General features: G+C 31.7%; 7 protein-coding genes across 7 annotated transcripts in view; 3 read left to right on the top strand and 4 right to left on the bottom strand.

Annotated features, from left to right (window-relative positions):
• Window positions 1-118: 118 nt before the first annotated feature.
• LOC108571443 (peroxisomal targeting signal 1 receptor) lies at window positions 119-3,237 on the bottom strand. The gene is made up of 8 exons (XM_017933489.1): window positions 2,866-3,237; window positions 2,211-2,582; window positions 1,678-2,125; window positions 1,065-1,605; window positions 829-997; window positions 593-750; window positions 350-517; window positions 119-217 (listed from the first exon to the last, which is right to left on the bottom strand). The coding sequence occupies exons 2-8, from the start codon at window positions 2,556-2,558 to the stop codon at window positions 178-180; spliced, it is 1,872 nt and encodes a 623-aa protein (XP_017788978.1). The 5' UTR covers window positions 2,559-2,582; window positions 2,866-3,237; the 3' UTR covers window positions 119-177.
• A 389-nt stretch (window positions 3,238-3,626) lies between these two features.
• Window positions 3,627-6,267, top strand: LOC108571225 (G patch domain-containing protein 4). The gene is made up of 3 exons (XM_017933225.1): window positions 3,627-3,761; window positions 3,911-5,316; window positions 6,262-6,267. The coding sequence occupies exons 1-3, from the start codon at window positions 3,713-3,715 to the stop codon at window positions 6,265-6,267; spliced, it is 1,461 nt and encodes a 486-aa protein (XP_017788714.1). The 5' UTR covers window positions 3,627-3,712.
• Window positions 6,268-7,769: 1,502 nt separating this feature from the next.
• LOC108571360 (beta-1,3-galactosyltransferase 1-like) lies at window positions 7,770-10,318 on the bottom strand. The gene is made up of 5 exons (XM_017933376.1): window positions 10,154-10,318; window positions 9,393-9,633; window positions 8,617-8,882; window positions 8,270-8,544; window positions 7,770-8,193 (listed from the first exon to the last, which is right to left on the bottom strand). Exons 2-5 carry the CDS (start codon window positions 9,631-9,633, stop codon window positions 7,770-7,772), a joined length of 1,206 nt encoding a protein of 401 aa, XP_017788865.1. The 5' UTR covers window positions 10,154-10,318.
• A 558-nt stretch (window positions 10,319-10,876) lies between these two features.
• LOC108571333 (AP-3 complex subunit sigma-2) lies at window positions 10,877-12,446 on the top strand. Its single transcript, XM_017933349.1, has 3 exons — window positions 10,877-10,945; window positions 11,028-11,411; window positions 12,210-12,446. The coding sequence occupies exons 1-3, from the start codon at window positions 10,877-10,879 to the stop codon at window positions 12,330-12,332; spliced, it is 576 nt and encodes a 191-aa protein (XP_017788838.1). The 3' UTR covers window positions 12,333-12,446.
• Window positions 12,447-12,936: 490 nt separating this feature from the next.
• On the bottom strand, window positions 12,937-14,032 carry LOC108571332 (GATA zinc finger domain-containing protein 1). The gene is made up of 3 exons (XM_017933348.1): window positions 13,506-14,032; window positions 13,230-13,432; window positions 12,937-13,150 (listed from the first exon to the last, which is right to left on the bottom strand). Exons 1-3 carry the CDS (start codon window positions 13,779-13,781, stop codon window positions 12,937-12,939), a joined length of 693 nt encoding a protein of 230 aa, XP_017788837.1. The 5' UTR covers window positions 13,782-14,032.
• Window positions 14,033-14,529: 497 nt separating this feature from the next.
• On the bottom strand, window positions 14,530-15,657 carry LOC108571375 (partner of Y14 and mago). The gene is made up of 3 exons (XM_017933393.1): window positions 15,505-15,657; window positions 15,133-15,229; window positions 14,530-15,052 (listed from the first exon to the last, which is right to left on the bottom strand). The coding sequence occupies exons 1-3, from the start codon at window positions 15,533-15,535 to the stop codon at window positions 14,530-14,532; spliced, it is 651 nt and encodes a 216-aa protein (XP_017788882.1). The 5' UTR covers window positions 15,536-15,657.
• Window positions 15,658-17,424: 1,767 nt separating this feature from the next.
• LOC108571224 overlaps window positions 17,425-19,240 on the top strand; it is a 13,149-nt gene continuing 11,333 nt past the window's right edge. The window contains exons 1-5 of the mRNA XM_017933223.1: window positions 17,425-17,560; window positions 17,662-17,795; window positions 17,901-18,135; window positions 18,278-18,400; window positions 19,050-19,237. Coding sequence (XP_017788712.1) covers window positions 17,425-17,560; window positions 17,662-17,795; window positions 17,901-18,135; window positions 18,278-18,400; window positions 19,050-19,237 — 816 coding nt within the window. The remainder of the gene's footprint in view (window positions 17,561-17,661; window positions 17,796-17,900; window positions 18,136-18,277; window positions 18,401-19,049; window positions 19,238-19,240) is intronic.

Genomic DNA, 19,240 nt, shown 5'->3' with positions numbered 1-19,240 from the left:
TTTTAAATTAACCTTTCTTTAATAAAGAAATTATATGATAGCAATTCTAGTTTGTTTATATGTACACTTTCCAACTACTAAAAATATTTTTAATCATTTTATTTTACGATATCTTAAATACTAAGTTAAAAAGAGTTTATACTTTTTAACAAACAAGTTCAATAAGTTTACAAGTTTTTATACAATTTCAAACTCCTTGTTCAACCTTGTTAGGTCTCTGAAATAATAAAGAATGTCGTATATATATATATGTATATATATACACACACACATACGCACGCACGCACGCACGCACACACACACAATGAGTTTCGACAGTTTTGATCGAAAAGTATTTATTAAGTCATACCTGTTTTCTATAGCTTCGTTTAAGTGGTATTTGTGCATTAGCGAAACAACAAGTCTCAATGTTGACCAAATAGAATTCGACATTGCTTTCGGTGACAAACTTTCGCCTTGCAATCCGCGACCTGCAGCTTGTTGATTTAAGGCTACTACAAGATGTTCACCTGCTTCTCTGTAAACAAATAAGCGATTGCATACTGCAAAAATAAAAATAGTGTACAATATCAAAAAAAAAAAGCTTACTTACTTATATGCACAAAGATTAATACAAGAAATTCCGAGATTGTAACGAGCTCTAATAAATCCAGGTGATAACTTTAAGGCATGATGGTATGCATTTATAGCTTCCTCCGATTTCTGACCATTAGCCAAAGTTGCACCTAATCTATTCCACAATCTGGAATCCTTCCGAAAATATTATAATTTTGATAACATAATAACAATCATTTGTATGCAAAGAGACAAATTTCATTTAATACATACATGAGGGCGTACTTGTAACGCTGCTTGAAAACAATCACTAGCTTTGTCATATTCGTTAGATAAATTAAAAAGTACTCCTAATCCACACTGCACATCTGCATCTATTTCCTTCCACGGATTCATTCGTGCGGCTTGAATATAAAGATTTTTTACTTCTTCGTGTACATCGCTAGAAGTAATAGGTATAATATTATTAGACGTGATTCTATTCTCGTATTATCAAAGTTATTACTTACTCAAATAGAATAGACGATACACTAGATTTCGGTTGTTGTTCCGTGCTAGCCTTTTGTACAGAAAGATGCTTGTATTTTTCATTTTTTAATAACCATTCTTTAAGAGTTACACATGCTTGATTTTGATAAGATTCATTTGTATATGAAACTGCAAGTGCCATTAGAGCAGCACCATTTGCAGGATCCAAACTTAGACAACGTTTCAATGCAGAAATAGCCAGTGGGTCTTGCTCATTTTCAGCTTGTGTTTTACCAAGAAGCAGCCAAGCTTCAGAATTATTTTCATCTTGTTGAACTGCTGCTTCAAAACAAAGTATAGCACTTGGTAAATCTCCTGCTTCTAATCTTTTTTTACCCTCCTCTAATGCATCAGGTAAATTTTTCATAGGATTTTCTTCGTGAAATTCATAATCTTTGAATGGATCATAGAAAGTATCATATTCTGAAAGCCACGGGTGCTTAGAAGATAATTCTTCGCTCGACGTTATTTTTTCCCATTCGTTTTGAAGTCGTAAAAATGTAGACTCATAATTATCTACCTCTAAAATAAAATTTTTTTTATAAACATTTCGGTTTGAAGGCTTTATTTGGTACTAAAATCTACTACACTGACCTGAAGAAGCATTTTCTTTTTGAAATTCATCTATCCAATTACCAGCAACAGTTAAATCTTTTTCTACTGTACTCAGCACCTCACTTTCTTCATTATTATTAGTAGAAGTTTTGTCTTCAGGCTTTTGATTATCTTTTTCATGCTGTTCTATCCAGTCTTTGCTCGTATTGTGTAAATCTGGCAGTGATTCTTGATTATTTTCTATAGGAATATCTCCTTCCTGTTTCATAAATTTCATAAACTTTGAATATTCAAAATTAGGATTATCGGTATTTTCTATTGTCTGTGTTGTGTGTTCCATATTTATGTTACTCTGTATTGCATCTATACTATGTTCTATATATTCTTCAGCCCATTTTGGTCCTAAACCCAATTCATGCTTTTGGGGATCCAAAATATTTGAATTTTGTTCTACTTCAGGATTCCAAATATCATCAGCATGGTGTTCCTACATGAATAGAAGGGCTAATAAAAATTTGATTTCTAACATGATGTTACTAATTTATGCACTGTAATATTAAATGAAAACTTACATTAAAATGACGTCCTGATTCAAGATACTGATTTGCCCAAGCTGTATCTAAACTGGTTAATTCTTGAGCAACTCCTGGTGCTGCTATAGGTGGATGAATGTTTTGATCAATTTCACGCATTTCTTGTAATAAATTATCCATTCTAAATGTCTGAGGACATGATGGATTTTCTTCTAAAAATTGTTTAACTAACTGATCTGAATCTGAAGCTTGAAAAGGTTCCACAGGCTCAAAAGGATGACGTATTCCTTCTTCTTTGAATCCATGATCACGTACAAAATGTGATGTTAAACGAATCAAAGAACTAGGTCCACCACAGTCACCCTCAACTAATTCACGGAATGCCATTTTTTTTTAAATATCAATATTTACCTAAATTGATCCAAAAAGTATACATTAATTTTAAAAAACATGAATAACATTGTGTAAAACATATACATAAACTTTAAATTACAAGCGTTTATAAAAATTTCGAAAAAATCGTACAATTTTGTTGTTACGAACTTAATCAATTAAAATAAAGCGTTAATTAATTTTATTGACTCTAACAGATACTGAATATTGAATCGTAATGTAGCTAAGATAAAATGTTTACGTAAAAATTTAAATTTCATAAAATATTATAAATATTTATAAAGAAATAAAGTTCACAAACCTCTTTTCGTTTTTAATGTAATTAAATATTTCGACACTACTGTTGCCGTGAAACGTGTTTTAAATCAAGCCCACTGTTTAAGATTGTTCATTTCTCTGCCATCGAACAATATCGGTAGCTTGCATCGAATAAATTTCGCTGTATAATGGTGGGGCAGGCAAAATTATCATAGCAAATATACAAGTTAACGTTAGGGCAAGATACATATTATAAAGACATTCTTAATGTGCTGTTGGCTAATGAACGTCAAATCATGGACAAGTTGTTAAACTATCTGAAGCCTTGAACATCTTTTTTGTAACGACTAATATATTATATACATATATCGATAGTACACGCTTTTACATATTTTATTTTATTGCTAAATAGAAACTTTCCGTCTATCAAGCAGTTATATAATTGATTAAAGTTGCTACAAGTAATGATAACGTCATTTTACGTCTTGTATATATTTCAAGATCTATCATTAGCAAAGTAATTAAAGAAATTGTACGATAAAATTTTTATTAAAGTATATACGTAAAAATTCTCAAATTATTGATGAAAAATTTATTTCAGAGTAGAACATTAAATATATGAAATAAATTTGACAACTTTTTAGATGTTGAAACTGGACAAAATTTCTTTAAAACATCCACTAGCGTACAACTCTACGGCAACGCTACCTTACGAGTACTATAAAAACGCAAACATGCGTAACTTTCAGAAAATAGTAATAGTTTTCATTCTCTAGCTTGTTCAAGTTCTGTGTCAATAAAAACGTTTATACTGTTCGCAAGTCCTGTTCCATTCTTCGGTTATAAAACGATAATATTTTGTATAAAATTGTGATAACAAAAATTTAAATATGAATGATTTTGCTAAAACTCAGCTTATGAAATATGGGTGGATAGAAGGTATGATTTTACAAGTATTATAATAATAGAATAAATTTATAAGTACTATACGTGTTATCTATAATATTTAAAATATGTATTTTGATTTTACTATTCTGTGGCTGCTTTCAGTATTTTTTTAATGTATTTATATTTTATTATCGATATAGGTAAAGGTCTAGGTAAACATGAAAGTGGTATCACACAAGCAATTAGGCCAAAATTAAAATTTGATACTGCAGGAATTGGACACAATGATAAACATTGGAATAATTGGTGGGAAAGTGGTTTTAACAAAGCAGCTAATAGTATCATAGTTGAATCACAAACACAAGGTGTTTCTATATCAGTTTCAAAGGAAAGTGCAAACAATGATTTTTCTAAGAAAAATTTAAATGAAGAAAAATCAAAATATTCTACAAACTATAGTAATTTTCTTAAAACTTCTACACTTCTTAATGGCACTTTAACAACAGAAAATAATTCCAATGTATATGAGGAAAAAAATATTGAGAAAGACATTACATATACTCCATTAACAGATGAAGAATTATTCAAAGTATGTGGTGGTAGAACTGCCCATAAAGGAGCTAGGCATGGCTTAACATTAAGTGGAAAATTAACAAGAATTGCACAGCAGGAAGAAAATGTATTAAACACAAATTCAAATATAAATATGTCAAAAATATTATATAACAATAATAATGAATATGAAGATGACAAAGATGAAATGATTAATAATGTAAATACAATATTGCCTATAACTTTTACTCAAGAAGTAATAGTTCCAAAAGTATCTAAAACTGTTAGAAAAAAAAATAGAGGAAGAATAAATAATTTGACCCATCAGTTAAATATTTTATGCAACTTAAATGATAATGATGAGGAATTAGCATTAAAACGGAAAGATAAAAGCAGAAAGAAGAAAAAAAAGAGGGAAAAGAGGAAAAGCATCATATCCAATGATGATGAAGGAATTGAAAAAGAGGAAGATGATAATGAATTAGATGATACATCATTTTCTGTAAGCCAAAAATTTACTCAAGCACAAGAAAATGATCACTTTAAACAGGAATGTAGTGATACCTATATGTATAGGAAAAAGAAGAAGAAGGAGAAAAAATTAAAAAGAAAAAAAAATGAAAATAATCAACGTAAGAATATGTGTGAAGATGAGGAACTGGATGGTTTTTTGGCAAAGAAACTTAAAAGGTCATGTAAAAGCGATTCAGATGAACAATTTTTGATTGAAAATAAAGACATTAGTACATCAGAGTCTATATTTAAAACAAAATTTTCTTGGAATGAAGAACCTACAAAGTCACATAAAGTTAGGGATTTACCTATAGGTACAACAGAATCTTTTTCAAAATTACCAGACACATACCTCAAGAAGAAGACAGACTATTTAAATGCTAAAATAATGAAAAAAAAGCAGGCAAAATTACGTCAAAAAGAGAAAAAAAACTTAGCTTGCATACAAAAAGGTTTAGAGACTGTTCATTTTAATAATGAAGAATCTGCAGAAGAAAAAAATACCAAAAAGAATTTAAATACAATAGTACAGAAACTAATGGTAAGTGATATTACAACAGATAAAACTGATCACTTCAAAAAACACAAAAAAAAAGGTAAAAAAAAGAAAACGCATCGAAAAATGTAAAACAGGAAAAATTAGATTTCTTTGCATATACAAAGATGTAATAATTTTTGTAATAATTGTACATAAACACTTGTGTATACAACAGTGGTCTTGTGATGCATATAAAATATTTGCTATGTATTTATTTTCTAAATATATTACTAGTATTTTTGTAAGTATGGTGTTGTTAATTAAAACTTTATGAAATAATTATTTACTATCATTTCTGTTTCATTTGTTTTCCTTATGTAAAAAATTAAAACACATTTTTTTCATGCTCTTAATATTTTTCTCTTTTTTTTATACAATTTATTAATAGACACAAATTTTTGACAATTCGGTAGACGCGTATAACAAATCATCTTCACACACACGTATATGCATTTATAGAGATAAATGTATTATTAAATTTTCGTATATTCTAATACCTTATACACTTATGTACAGTCCGTTTAAGGAACAGCAAGCATCATAATGTATTCAAAGAAAATTTCTTCGTAAAAACCGTGAATTTTAACTTTAAAAATAAAGTTTTTGTATTACACATTTTGTGTTACCTGGTTTTCATAAAAATTGATCGACAATTTGTACAGAAGCGTATACGGCAAACGTAGGTATAATTAATTGCTATGTAGCACCAAATTTCGTAACATGCTAGGGAGATTTCGAAGTTCAATGTTTCGAGCAATATATTTATATAAAATAAAACAAGTTTTCTAAGGCCACTAGGATACTCCGTAGAGTCGTTAGTAATCTTAGTTTTGCTTTCACTAGTGAACAGATCTCACTCGACAAGCTTAATAAGTGTGAATTTGTATTATTTAATTGAGCTAATAATTGATTTCAACATTGACGCACTAATTGTGTATTTTATAATAGGATTAGCAAGGAATGTTGCCCTTTCTTCATATACATAATAGTTAAAATATCGTATAAAACGGTAGTCAATTCGAGTACTAGAGATGTAATTTTCATTATTATTATTATTATAATTATCATTAGTATTAATTGTTACGTTATAACGAACTTTTACAAAATTTTATGTGTTTTCACCACATGATAGGCTACATCAAATTCTTAATTCCTAAGTGTACATTATGTCGTTGATACATAATAAATATCGCAATATTACTTTAACAACGATTTTTTTGCACAAGATATATTCACTAAAGAAATGGATGGATGAACTTCCTATTTTTAATAGTTTTAACTAAATTTACTAAGATATTGTATATAGATTACTGGTAATTATAATGCTATATGTAACAAATAACATGCACTAAATTTAAAAATTTTACAATATAGCTCTTGAAATAATTACAATATTCGAGTATGAAAAAATATCAATGTTTTATAATTTACAATATACAAATTTTAAACAAAATAAACTTTTATTAAAGAAATAACTATTAAAACCTACTGACAACATGTGCAAATAGCAAAATATATAATGTATATAAGTACATTCTTATAACAATTCTCTTAGAATTGTGACGAAGTCAAATACATATGTATGTATTTATTTCAGAAAACTTTTTTCCTAGTTAGGCAATAAGTGTAATGTTACACACTTATGATGTACTTTATATATTTTCTGCTGTTTGGTATATTTTGCTAACCATAATATTTAATAAGATACGTATGATTATTTAAAAATTTTAACTACATCTTAATAAGTACGAATTGCAGATCTATATCAAATAAATTAAAAAATATTTTATCGTAATAAAGAACGTCAAAATATTTCTAAATTTTGATGTTATCTAAAATTTTTATAAAATAGTAGAAACAATTCGTTATAATGTATAAATATGCAACCATCACAAAATTCACATAACATCCATGCAGGACATAATTAGCATTTTATTAGAAATAGAAACTTATCGGAATTTAATTATATGTATCAAGGTTAATGAGATTCTAAAGGAAGCATGATAAAGTTGTGGAAAACACCTGATCAATCATTGTACGAAATTCGATATATTAAATTGTCGTCAATATTCCCTTTTTAAAATTTGTAATTTGTAATTTGTTTTTTTTTTTCTTTTTAAATAGAATATTGAATGGTTAACATTTTTTATGTGGAGACAAAAAAATTAACCCATATAGGTAGTCTAATTGACAGAGATTCCTTAAAAACTATTGGCATTGAAATGGAAAAACAGTTTATAAAACCGTTAGTCAAATATCAACTACAAGTCTTTCTTGTAGCACACATTTTTAAAAGAGATAGTATCCTAAGTAAAATAAAAAATTACTAAGATTATAAGCAATTTTGTTATGTAATTATTATAAGAGAATTGACCTATTTCTTAGCATTATTTTCATTACACAAACATTACATTAACAATAAATAACAAATTTGATGGTTAAAAATTCTAATTAACTTAAACACATTTATTGATATTTCTCCTTTTTACTATATAGTATCCAATATTTCTACCATTTCTACTTAATGTAACTGATTTCTTATCATTATGAGAATGACTACCACAAGAAAGATTTGTAACACTCAATTTGTTCCATATTACATACATACTAGATACATTAACTTTGTGTGTTGTAATAGCATTTTTTAATATGCAAGGATCCAATTTACGTGGAACATAACTAAAACCAGGATGATTTACAGGTCTAACTTTTGCATGTTTTGCACAAAGACCAGTGATATAAACATCTTCCAAATGAAGTAATGGTGTTTTTAATGCAGCATGATATAATTTAAATGCCACATCTAAACTCATTACATACCCCGTACCAGATAAATAATTAGGATACATTTTCTCTGAATACATATATTTTGGTGTATACCTATTTAAACATATTTATTTGGACTATATCTATACATCTTATTATATATTTATTTTATAGTATAAATATTACTTACCATTTATTATTTGGATCTAAAATAGGTTTGGCATTGCAAATAAGTGAACCTAGTAATGTATCAGTAGTTTGTGACCTTGATTGTAAGGTTTTCATTAAAATAGGTACATTTACAAACATATCATCATCTGTTTTCATGAGATATTTTGCTTGGCCACAGTTTGATGTTACCCATTTTAAAATCATAACAGATTTTAATGTTAAATTATTGTATGTGTCATAAAATGTTTCTTGAATGATGTCATTGTTTTTATGACTTTCTTCAACTATTATATTCTGTAATGTAAGTTTGCATTTATTTTATTACTATACTTTTTTATTTAAAACAATTCACTTGTAGGTACATACATTAAGTGTATCATTGTCACTTTGTCCCAAAAGAAATGCTATTTTTACTGTAGAATTATATGTACTATCTAAATTATTTTTATTAGCCCAAGTATTTCTTATAGCTGTCCTAGCTTTGAAATTTGTAACAGCTGAACAAATAACTATGAGGAGATATGGTGATGGAGAACATATACCAGTAGGACTTAAAATTGACGTTATATTTTCTGGATGAATATATACACACAGATCTCTTGAAGTATTATGTGCCCATCCTGGCAACTGTGCTGTAAATCATTTATTTAAAAATACTGTACCCTAATTCTATAAAAAAAAATTTAATTTACAGGAATCTTTCCTTTAAGCTTCAAAATTGTGCATGCTAAGAAAAATAAATAATCATTTTACTTTAGCAACACTCAAGCGTACTACAATAAATAGATGGAAAAAGAAAAATTGAAATACATTGTTAATACTTTTTCTACTACTTAGATTTATTTCTTTTCTTACTACTTCTACTACAAATTCTTGTCTATATTGATTACTCTAACAGAAACATTTTCTTTGTTTTTTAACTTATTAAAAGTTTTATGTATATCATATAAGTATATTTTATTCAATCTCTATTTATAATTCTTTGTTCAATTTTTCAACCTTGCAATAATAGAATCCAAAGAATTTAAAATTGAAACTGATTGATAATTAAAAGGAGAAAAGCAAAAGCAGATTTCAATATCAAAACTAGTTAGTTTATATATAATGCACCAAAGGCTCAGGCAATGTTAGTGGATGCATACCTACTGAGGCAACCAAATGTGAAACACCAATATGTTTTGCAGGGGATGGAGTCTCACCTAAGCCTAAAAATGGACCTTGGGCAGAATGGTATGCTGGTACATATAATAAACCTAATGTAGCCAAGATGACAAATCCTACTGCTAATCTTCGAACAAATGATATTTTTCCTTTGACTGTTCCATTATTATTTATATTAGTGGCTGATGGCAATTCCAATGGCAATAGTCGTAATCTGTCCATCTAAGAATAAACAATGGACATTTTCCTCTGTCAATTTTTTTAAGTAGAATCCATTTGTTGTTTAATTATAATTAAAATCATTTCACCCATAAAATTTTATTATTTAACAAGAAATAAACACAAAACATTTGGGATAATGTTACGAAGGAAATAAATGTCTACTCTAGAACTGAATAGGGTAATAAATCAAATGATATCACAGTCTTAAGTATTGAGAAGATAACAAAAATCAAATTTTTTCGAATTATTCCGGTACATTTGTTAATAGCCTAACTTGTTATTATTCTAAACTATATCAGTTAAGAACTGACGTGAAAGTTTAATTTAATTACAAAAATCAATAATTTATCACAGTAAACATGAATTTTGTATGAAAAATTAGTGTAGTAAACACATATTACTTATTTCTTCGAACAGCATGAAATTTATTTAACTTTTTATGTTATAATAAATAATACAAAATGTTAATACAAACATTGTGATACAGCCGCTTAGTTAAATTCACTGTAAACAATTTTACCTTTGAGATGCGGTGATTGCGTTACACTGCATTTGACAGCTTTCCATTTACTTTCGTCGAAAAATTGCACTTACAATTCATACAAATATATTGCACCAATTTCACAATGTGTTTAAATAGACAATACAAAAATAAAAAAAGGAAAAAAGTTTGATTCCTTTGTGTTCACAGATGTACGGATAATACTAAAATGATTTGCCAAAAGTAATATGATTGTACGAATGCAGTACCACCTAGCGTTCATTACTCAGATTGTATTGTTTATTAAATGGTAATAGATAACCTTGATGTGAAATGAAAAACAGTTGTGCAAATAATAATTCTATCTGAATAATTCTATCATTCGATTATAATCATTTTGAAGCTATACTTTTCTAATTAAATTATAAAAGTAGTCGCCATTAGTTGCCAATGTAACCTTACATTGATTAGTAAAAAGGTTAGGGAAGATAGGAAGATGAAAATGCAAAGTTTACAACACGTTTAAGTATAATGTCAGCTGTAAAAAGAAATATTTGTTTAAATTTTATCGATAATTTACGTCCATTAAGTGAAAGTTGCTAGTGAAATGTTCTCGACAATACGATGTTAGAAAAAGATTAATTATTTTTGACGGGTAGCAAGTCTTTTTGACATTCGAAACTCTAACCTTCGCATATACGAATAAACATTTATTTTTTATACAATAAATATAGAATTTATCTTCTTAACTGATTGGTAGTCATGATTAAAGCTATTTTAGTATTCAATAATCATGGAAAGCCTAGACTTTCTAAATTTTATCAATATTTTGTAAGTATAACAGCAGTTAGACTTTGTTACTATAATGCACTGTGGAGTACAACAGGATGTATGTATATTTTTTTTTCTTCAGAATGATGACATGCAACAACAGATAATAAAAGAAACATTTCAACTAGTTTCAAAGAGAGATGATAATGTTTGTAATTTTCTGGAAGGTGGAAGTTTAATTGGTGGATCTGATTATAAATTGATTTATCGACATTATGCTACATTATATTTTGTATTCTGTGTTGATAGTTCTGAATCAGAGTTGGGAATTTTAGATTTAATACAAGTTTTTGTTGAAACATTGGATAAATGTTTCGAAAATGTATGTGAACTTGATCTTATCTTTCATGTAGACAAAGTTCATTACATACTTAATGAGTTAGTGATGGGTGGAATGGTTTTGGAAACCAATATGACTGAAATACTTACAAGAATTGAAGATCAAAATAAATTGGAAAAACAAGAGGTAAGTAATATTTCACAATTAGAATTGAAGAGAACAATATATATGTTGTATGTCTAAGCTTTAGTTGTATAGTTTATGGATATTAAAGATAACAAATGTTGTATATAATATAGAAGTGCACTGTGATAAAGTTTAACTCACTAAATCACAGTTGTGATGACTAATTTATGCAAACATCCCTTAACTTTTTGGGCCCAATTCAATTTTAATTTGTTGAAATTTTGTAGTAATGACTAAGTTATAAGTAGAAAGGCATTCAAAGTATTGCGAAAAATTCTTCTGGGCTGAAAGAAATTAATAGCCTATAGCAGTTTAATCGTTAGCTGTGCATGCATTGGAATGTTTCGTAGAGCAGTTTCATATGGTGATAGGACTGATTGACCTAACATGAATTTTAGGGAACTTACAAATCAGGACGATCTTGCTCACCTCGTCCGTTTGTCCTTCTGGGGCCCCCTCCCTAAGTAAATCGGCCGTAAAAAAATCAGATCATTTTGTACACACTCATTCCTCTGTATACTTAATCTGTGATCTTTTTTTTTCACCAAAAATTTCAAAACATAAATCTTTCTTAGCTTTACAAAATGAATACTCATAACACGCATGATGGTGCTATCGTTTGTAAATGTTTGCTCGGTAACAGTGCCTTAATGCAAATGTATACGTCGCCTATGCTCTAAGAATAAAATATGTATTGCGTAGCTATTCATTTGTCTTTACTTCTACTAATTAATTTAAATTCAAGAATCCTTAAAATTTTTCCGTTTTCCATTTTTTCCATCCATATGATATGTGCAGGCAGGAATCACAGCAGCGCCGGCGCGTGCTGTTTCTGCTGTCAAGAATATGAACATACCACAGCAAATAAAGGATATGAAGTTGCCTGATTTGCCACAAGCTATAAAAGATCTCAAATTCTGACCAGCCGTTACGTCGTTGGCTCCAAGCTGACTGGTTTCATCTACAATCCCAAGTGCAAGTGATACTACAAGGGTTTATTTCCCCTCCCTTCAAGCAAATGAGAATGCACCAATATTGCCCTCAAATTCTCCATATATTTCGTCTCAACGGTATCAGAATTAAACAATGAAGATTGGTTTTCAACACTCATAAATACAATTTCCAAATTGAAGAGGATTGTATCACGAAATTTCAAAAAACCATTTATGTTTGGTTTTAAACATAAAGCTCTGCAGTATCTGAAATATTATTCTCAGTATATAACAAAAAGGTAAAAACTTATAAATCTAGAAATATTGATACTATATTTTATAAAAGTTGCATTATTATTCTTATATAGTCTTATATAATATTAATGAAATTGCATTTTATTTACTATATCTAAAGCAGCATACTTAGTGTTATCCTATTTGTGAACACTTCCATTCAATTCAATCGTCAAAGATAATGTTAAATGATAATGTTATATTGTATTGAAGATATATGTTTTTAACATACATAAGAGAGATTAAACGAAAATGTTAACATAAAGAGTTTTAAAACAATGAATTTACAAAATAAAAATTTATTTTTTAGATGTAGCAATTTCATTTCTAAGTGTAGTCCATATATATCCAGTACCCCTTTCTGTAAGTGATGGTGGGTATGGTGTATTTTTTAATTTATAATAATCCGATGGTGCATGCATTACAAATTCCATGCATTCTAATTTGCGTGGGAGATCTTCCTCTGGTCCTATAATGTATGTCTCAGGAGTAAATCCTTCATCAGGTGGTGGACTAAATATAAAATTATAAGCTTACTACTTTTAGTCTCTTAAGACCAACAAGTAAATCAGGAAATATTTTAATAATATACCTTGCAGTGGTAGGCAAAAGCCAAGTAACAGCTGCACTTTTTTCACAGTACTGGTCTGTTAGTAAACCACGAATTTGAGCATAATAAATCCCTCCATCGATATCCTGCATAGAAACTATATCACCCACTTGAAAATAGGTACCTTTATAAAATACATAATTACTTGTAACTGGGGTTGCTGTAGCTGTTGGTGCTTTAACTGGCTAAAAAAAGAAGTGAAAAAAGTACCATGCGTGATGTTCTTTTTCCCAATAATTATAAAGTCAATAGACATACAGTTTTTTTAAATAAATTTCTTCTCCCTTTCCCTTTGGGTATAATTTTGTGTGTAACTGACTTAGAATTGCAATATCTCGTGATTCTTGTACTTCTCCTGGTGGGTCTTAACGATCCTCCTTTGTCCTCATCTTCGATTTTTATGTTTATATTCCCTTCAGAATTTCTCTCTTCTTCTAGACAAGCATTGCAAAGATTACCGGCTTCGGTGGAGTGCCAAAGCGGGGTCTCTCGAGTCCCACACTTGACACATTCAGGTTTGTTGCCGAGAGGCATCGAATTTTAATTAATTCGATCTCATTAATTATTTATTTCATCGATAGTCAACCGATAAGCGTTTCCTTCAATCTGCTTCGCGATCTTTTTGTCAATTGGATTCCATTGAATATCATTTTGATTATACACAGTGTGATATTGAATAGAAGGGCTTCATTTACGGACATATGGTAAAGGTGAAAGCTAACAAAATATTTGTATATTTCCTTTACATTTTGCACATTGTACAGTACACAATACACGATTGTATACAGTAGTTGCAAACATAAGATAGATACTGCAGTGTGGGAATTTCAGTGGTTGCTAAGAAAATAAAGCTAGTCAGTGTGTCCATCATACGAAATCCCTAGTACTTGAATTTCACTTCGTGAAATTTATTAGGAAAATAAAAAATATAAATAAACATTATTATTCATATACAGATATGTATATGTAATATTTATTTTCGATGATATAAATAACAACATATAATATGGAAAAACAATTTTTATTAAAATCTGATTGATCTTTCACATAGTGATATTATAGCATACTAAATTCATTAGTATCCATTTTTTATCTTCTTATATAAATGTACATTTTTATATTGCCATTCATTTACTGTATAAAGAGGATGAAAGTGTGACATTACATAAGATTGTATTAAAACTTCTTTAAAATTTGAAAAACACACATTTGTTTAGGTACAACTACAAAATAATGATTCATGAGAATATGTAAATACAGTTTTCTTCAACTCCACTTCTCTCTATTGACTTGTTTCTAATCGTTTTATTTCTTTCGAAATTTCGGCTTTTCTCGCTAGCTTATCGAGTATTTCTTTTTCTGGATTTTTTAACAATCCACTTTTTATCTTTTCTTCCAGTGTTTCAATTTCTCTAAGTTTTTTCTTTAAATTTTTTATTCTCTTTTGTGGATCCGATATTAAAGTTTCAGACTGAGTTAAAACATTTGGTTTGGATGTTGGAGTTTGATTGTTCAATACAGACTTTCCACTGGGTTGTTTATTATTATGTGACAAGGATTCTTTTTTTTGTTCTGCTTCTAAGAGCTTGGTTTTAGCCAGTTCTTCTGTTATACGTTCAGTTGTTTTGTTTTTATTCTTTTTCTTCTTCTTTTTAACTTCTGTTTTAACTTGAGCACCAGGAACAGTTTTGGACTTTGTTGCTAGTAATGCTTCCTGTTTAGCTTTGTGCTCTGCTATGAATTCTGGACTTGCACCTATTGGGTATATGGGTTTATTTTTTATCTGTTTACCTTTACTTTCATATCTGAAAAAGAAAAAAAAAACAAGAATGTAAGATTTGAAAGAGATAGGTACACTATGATTATTTTGTGAGTCAGTACATACAGTGGAACTTCTTCTTGAGGTATATAACCATCTTTTACACGGCGTGGCTTACGCCATGTGCCATCTGGACGTTGACTGGCAGGGATGAATGTTCCTCCTGTGAAAATATTTTTAATAAAAAAATGAATTTTATGAATCAACATGTAAATATTTTTTGAATAGCTTTGGTACATTATATTCTTTGGATTTCATTAGACATACTACATGTATTTCATAGCAAATGTTTTTAAGATTTAGTTATAATTTCAGGAAGTATAATGGTATCAGGACTTGGCTTACATTTTGTATATACAGATTGTTTACATGTTACAGGTTATACATAATGTAACGATGGAGGTAAATAAAATGATCGAATGAAACGAAGTTTCTTACCTTGTTCATCTTTAATATAAGCCGACGCCATCGTTATTCGGTACGATCGTTCGCCGTGAATATTTTTTATTATATTTCTTGATAATTCTTACTATCCGCGTGCCATTTTGCGATCGTGAGGACCTCAACCTCTCAGAAATACAGTGTCTTTAAATTAATAATACATATTCAATTCCTTGTGATTGTAAGATGTCGCTAGTATGTGGTTATTCTAACAATATTTGTAAGATAAATTACGAATTTACTAGTACGTTCATTTCTGTATTAATCGAAGTTAGATAAAGGTAGTTGTTGATCCATTTAAATTTTCAAGAAATTTGCTAAACCAGCAAGAAAATCTCCTTTATTAAATAGAAAGTACAAGGTTTGCTTGTTTCTTACGTCATTGATGTCGCTGCATTACGTTTCTTGCACTGCAAGTACCATTTGTATTTTCAAGCTACCCGGTATCTATAGTCGGTAAAATAACTTCCAATATCGTCGGAAAAATCAATTGTTCAATAAGAATGACTTTCGAAGGAATATACACAGTCTTCTTTTATACAAACGTCATTCTTGTTAGAAGTAGTTGAAATTTGTACAGTAACAATACTGACGTTAATTCACAATTTTCTCGGTACCGTTAAAATATACGAATCTGGATAATTGCGTGTTTATTTACTCGCGATAACAAAGTAAATTATTTTGATCGAGTAGTACCAAATGGCCTAATTTATCTTTATTCCTCCTAGATGGCAGACAATTTTACCGGAAGAATTGCCATTTTAGATATTCGAATTATATAACGTACATGTCGCAGCAAGAACATGAAACATATGAATTCTTTTTGCGTTTCCTAAATCTTCGAAATAATTGTACTTTTTCATTTATTACATTAGCTCGCTAGTTTTGCGTGTGTGTGTGCGTGTGCATATGTGTTTGCATGCGTGTGGCTAGTTGAGAATATCGTAATGGTAGCATAATGTATATGAGGCAACGGATACACGTTCATGGGAGCGGAAGTCGAGCACACACAATCAGGATCGGAAGTAATTCCGGTGGCCGAACACTGTGATGGTATTGTTAGCCGATCCGCTGAATAATAATTGGCGTTCGGTGCATTTACATGGTTACGATTGCGGAGCGACAATATCTTTCCGGATGGAATGGAAACGTCACTCGGTGGCTTTGCTCCGTGATATAGCGTTCGTTCAGTATTTGCTGTGGATCTATGCCTGTGACTTCGTCGTCGTTTCAAAGGTACGCACCGAAGAGTAAATCGAATCTGTTTTATCTTTCCGTGTAATAGAAACTCGTTGCGTTATACCGTCGCGTCGGTATAACTGCACTACCGATACGACGATATTCCTCGAAAATTTCGTAATTTCAACGTTTGTCTAAAACGATACATCGTAGGCGTACAAGATGGGGAGGGGGAAGAGAAATAGAAATGGAGGAAGACGCGAGAAAAAAAAGGGGGTAGAGTGTCACGATGAATGAACGTGAAGCTATACAGCAAGCTGACAGAGACATATGCATGGAATCCGTCGAGAAAGCGGAATGTGCATTCCCGTGGAATTCCTTAAACCGTTTCGAAACAGTTTCAGGCTATCTGGCTGCTTAGCGGCGGAGTTACACGCGGCAAAGCGGTGTGATTTAACAGCGTTTCATACGGACGCTCGAAACATCGATTCTTCCTCGGTGATTTATCGCATTGCGTCGTTTCTTCTTCCCTGTTTCCCCATCACGACCCTCACTGATTCAGGAAACGAATTGTACCCATGTATTTCCGTTCGAACGAAACAACATTACGCGTTTTTCTCTTCTTCTCTATCTTTCAATCCGGAAATCATTGATTTCCTACTTCGTAGTTGCGTCGTACATCCAGTTTGTGTACGAAATTCGATTTTACCATCGTTTCTCTTTCTCTTTTAAGAGAGAATGGGCTGCGCACCTAGCGGATCATCGTGCAAGAAGGGCGGCATACGATTAATGGCGACGAAGCTTGCTTTCACCAAGGGTCAACTGCACAACCTCGACACATATTTCCGGAAACTGGTCGACGAGTCTCAGAACGGTGAATGTTTAACGAGCATCTCGATCAGGAATTCACGAGCTCTAATTATTATCAGAGTTCTTACACACGAACGTGCCAACAGTTGGATGGATTTGTTGTAGATTCCTCGAACGCCTTCGCGATCGAAGCCACCGTGGAGAGATTGGTTCAACGTTTAATGGTGGGCGCTGGTAATCTCGATCGAAGATTCTCCTCCATGTTTCTCGTTTCGTTGAACGAACCTCGTGGAATACAGGTAAAAAAAAAAAGGCGAGAAGAGAGTAACGACACCGTCATGTTCAGAAGCTCGAGGAGATATACTACCTACTGCTACTCTTCTTCTCTCTTTTTCTCTCTTCAGGAATTTAGGTTCGAATACCTGTTACGAATAGACGCGCTGTCGACTCCGAGTCTTGGCCTGGGAATCTCGAGGGTGAGCGTGGAGGAAGACGCCTCTCTACCAGGCTTTATTCGCCTGAAGATGCTCGGCATCGGAGCGGAAGCCTGGCGGGAGTACATGGATGCTGCGGGGAGATTGAGGAGGGATCTCGTGAAAGCCAAATTAGCAAATTTGTTGGCCGCAGCTATTAAACGAGGTATTTCGCGCCTAACAATCTATTTAGTTGAGTGGATGATTCCGCGATTCTTTGGTTCATCAAGATACACGAAATGCAAACGAAAGTTAATAAACTTTCGGAAGAGATTGAACAAGGAAAAAGCGTCGAGTGTCTGTTTCAGATGTTACCGGTGGTACAGCGGACGATAAACTTTGCGTCTCTCCTGGCCAAGTAGTGGATGCTGAAGTTCTCGACAAGATATTCAAGCAACCGGACTACTGTCGGATATTCTACGGGCCAGGTAGCGTTCCCTGAATTATTGGGAAACTTAAACGCCGTCGTTAATTAAGGAGGATAAAAGTGCGCGATAAATTCTCCTTCCACGGATAACGTTCGAGTTTTGAAACGGTCCATCTTCACATACTATTACCGTACGGTTTATCTTTCGCGGTGGCAAAAAGGAAAAGGGAGCCGACTCGTAAACAAGGACGAAACGTCTGCCTCCACGTTATCATCCACCTCGATTTCTCATTTCGCGCACTCCGTACGCCTCGTCAACGTCGCGCCATCGTTTGCCCGTTTCACGCGTGCCTCCAAAACTTCCTTCATACACCCCCTCTTCTTCCTGCCCCTCCATTTCCTTCTTCTCGTCCTGCTGCTGCTCGTCCATTATCCTCTCTTTGTATTAAATAACCGATCCACCGAGCAACTTGGTAATTCGATATACCGGGTGTTCGATAAATCAGAACAAGACGCCCGGGCGAAGTTGCTTAATAATGACTGTAGGGGATTTAGAATAACGAGCACCCGCCAAGTATGCCCAGTTTCCGTGTAACTGTATTAAGGAGCGTCTTATAAATCAAGCGTGTCTCGCGCGGAACAGCAGCCCTGGCTAACGATGCGATTTTTAACAACGTGCCAGCCTCTAGATAACAACTACGCGATTGTTCTAGCCGCCTCGGATGGACCATTATCGGAACGGAGGAATCATCGAGTGGCCATGATCGAAGACGCTGCTGGGATACTGCTCAGAATCGGACTGGATGGATTTAAAGCTCGCGAAGTTGAGGTCAGGCTATTAATCGGTATCGGAGTGTCGTCGTGGCCCAGTTTGGCGGATTATCCACAACGAATACCTCTCTAC

Source organism: Habropoda laboriosa, unplaced genomic scaffold (genome assembly GCF_001263275.1).
Source record: "Habropoda laboriosa isolate 0110345459 unplaced genomic scaffold, ASM126327v1 scaffold57, whole genome shotgun sequence".
Classification (NCBI taxonomy): Eukaryota; Metazoa; Arthropoda; class Insecta; order Hymenoptera; family Apidae; genus Habropoda; species Habropoda laboriosa.
Note: the sequence above shows the minus strand (reverse complement) of the source record. Positions and strands in the feature narration are given on the sequence as shown.

What these genes read in the sequence shown, in the direction of transcription:
- LOC108571333 (XM_017933349.1), top strand. Translation starts at nt 10,877, where the DNA reads ATGATTAAAGCTATTTTAGTATTCAATAATCATGGAAAGCCTAGACTT. An exon ending in CTAAATTTTATCAATATTTT is followed by an intron (nt 10,946 to 11,027) that starts GTAAGTATAACA and finishes TTTTTTCTTCAG; the next exon opens with AATGATGACATGCAACAACA. An exon ending in ATAAATTGGAAAAACAAGAG is followed by an intron (nt 11,412 to 12,209) that starts GTAAGTAATATT and finishes TGATATGTGCAG; the next exon opens with GCAGGAATCACAGCAGCGCC.
- LOC108571332 (XM_017933348.1), bottom strand. Translation starts at nt 13,781, where the DNA reads ATGCCTCTCGGCAACAAACCTGAATGTGTCAAGTGTGGGACTCGAGAG. An exon ending in GAAATTTATTTAAAAAAACT is followed by an intron (nt 13,433 to 13,505) that starts GTATGTCTATTG and finishes TTCTTTTTTTAG; the next exon opens with CCAGTTAAAGCACCAACAGC. An exon ending in CTTTTGCCTACCACTGCAAG is followed by an intron (nt 13,151 to 13,229) that starts GTATATTATTAA and finishes TTTTATATTTAG; the next exon opens with TCCACCACCTGATGAAGGAT.
- LOC108571443 (XM_017933489.1), bottom strand. Translation starts at nt 2,558, where the DNA reads ATGGCATTCCGTGAATTAGTTGAGGGTGACTGTGGTGGACCTAGTTCT. An exon ending in GTATCGTCTATTCTATTTGA is followed by an intron (nt 998 to 1,064) that starts GTAAGTAATAAC and finishes TATTACTTCTAG; the next exon opens with CGATGTACACGAAGAAGTAA. An exon ending in AACGAAGCTATAGAAAACAG is followed by an intron (nt 218 to 349) that starts GTATGACTTAAT and finishes TTATTATTTCAG; the next exon opens with AGACCTAACAAGGTTGAACA.
- LOC108571360 (XM_017933376.1), bottom strand. Translation starts at nt 9,633, where the DNA reads ATGGACAGATTACGACTATTGCCATTGGAATTGCCATCAGCCACTAAT. An exon ending in ACATTTGGTTGCCTCAGTAG is followed by an intron (nt 8,883 to 9,392) that starts GTATGCATCCAC and finishes AATGATTTACAG; the next exon opens with CACAGTTGCCAGGATGGGCA. An exon ending in GTGACAATGATACACTTAAT is followed by an intron (nt 8,545 to 8,616) that starts GTATGTACCTAC and finishes CTTACATTACAG; the next exon opens with AATATAATAGTTGAAGAAAG.
- LOC108571375 (XM_017933393.1), bottom strand. Translation starts at nt 15,535, where the DNA reads ATGGCGTCGGCTTATATTAAAGATGAACAAG. An exon ending in TTATATTAAAGATGAACAAG is followed by an intron (nt 15,230 to 15,504) that starts GTAAGAAACTTC and finishes ATATTTTCACAG; the next exon opens with GAGGAACATTCATCCCTGCC. An exon ending in CCTCAAGAAGAAGTTCCACT is followed by an intron (nt 15,053 to 15,132) that starts GTATGTACTGAC and finishes TTTCTTTTTCAG; the next exon opens with ATATGAAAGTAAAGGTAAAC.
- LOC108571225 (XM_017933225.1), top strand. Translation starts at nt 3,713, where the DNA reads ATGAATGATTTTGCTAAAACTCAGCTTATGAAATATGGGTGGATAGAA. An exon ending in GAAATATGGGTGGATAGAAG is followed by an intron (nt 3,762 to 3,910) that starts GTATGATTTTAC and finishes TTATCGATATAG; the next exon opens with GTAAAGGTCTAGGTAAACAT.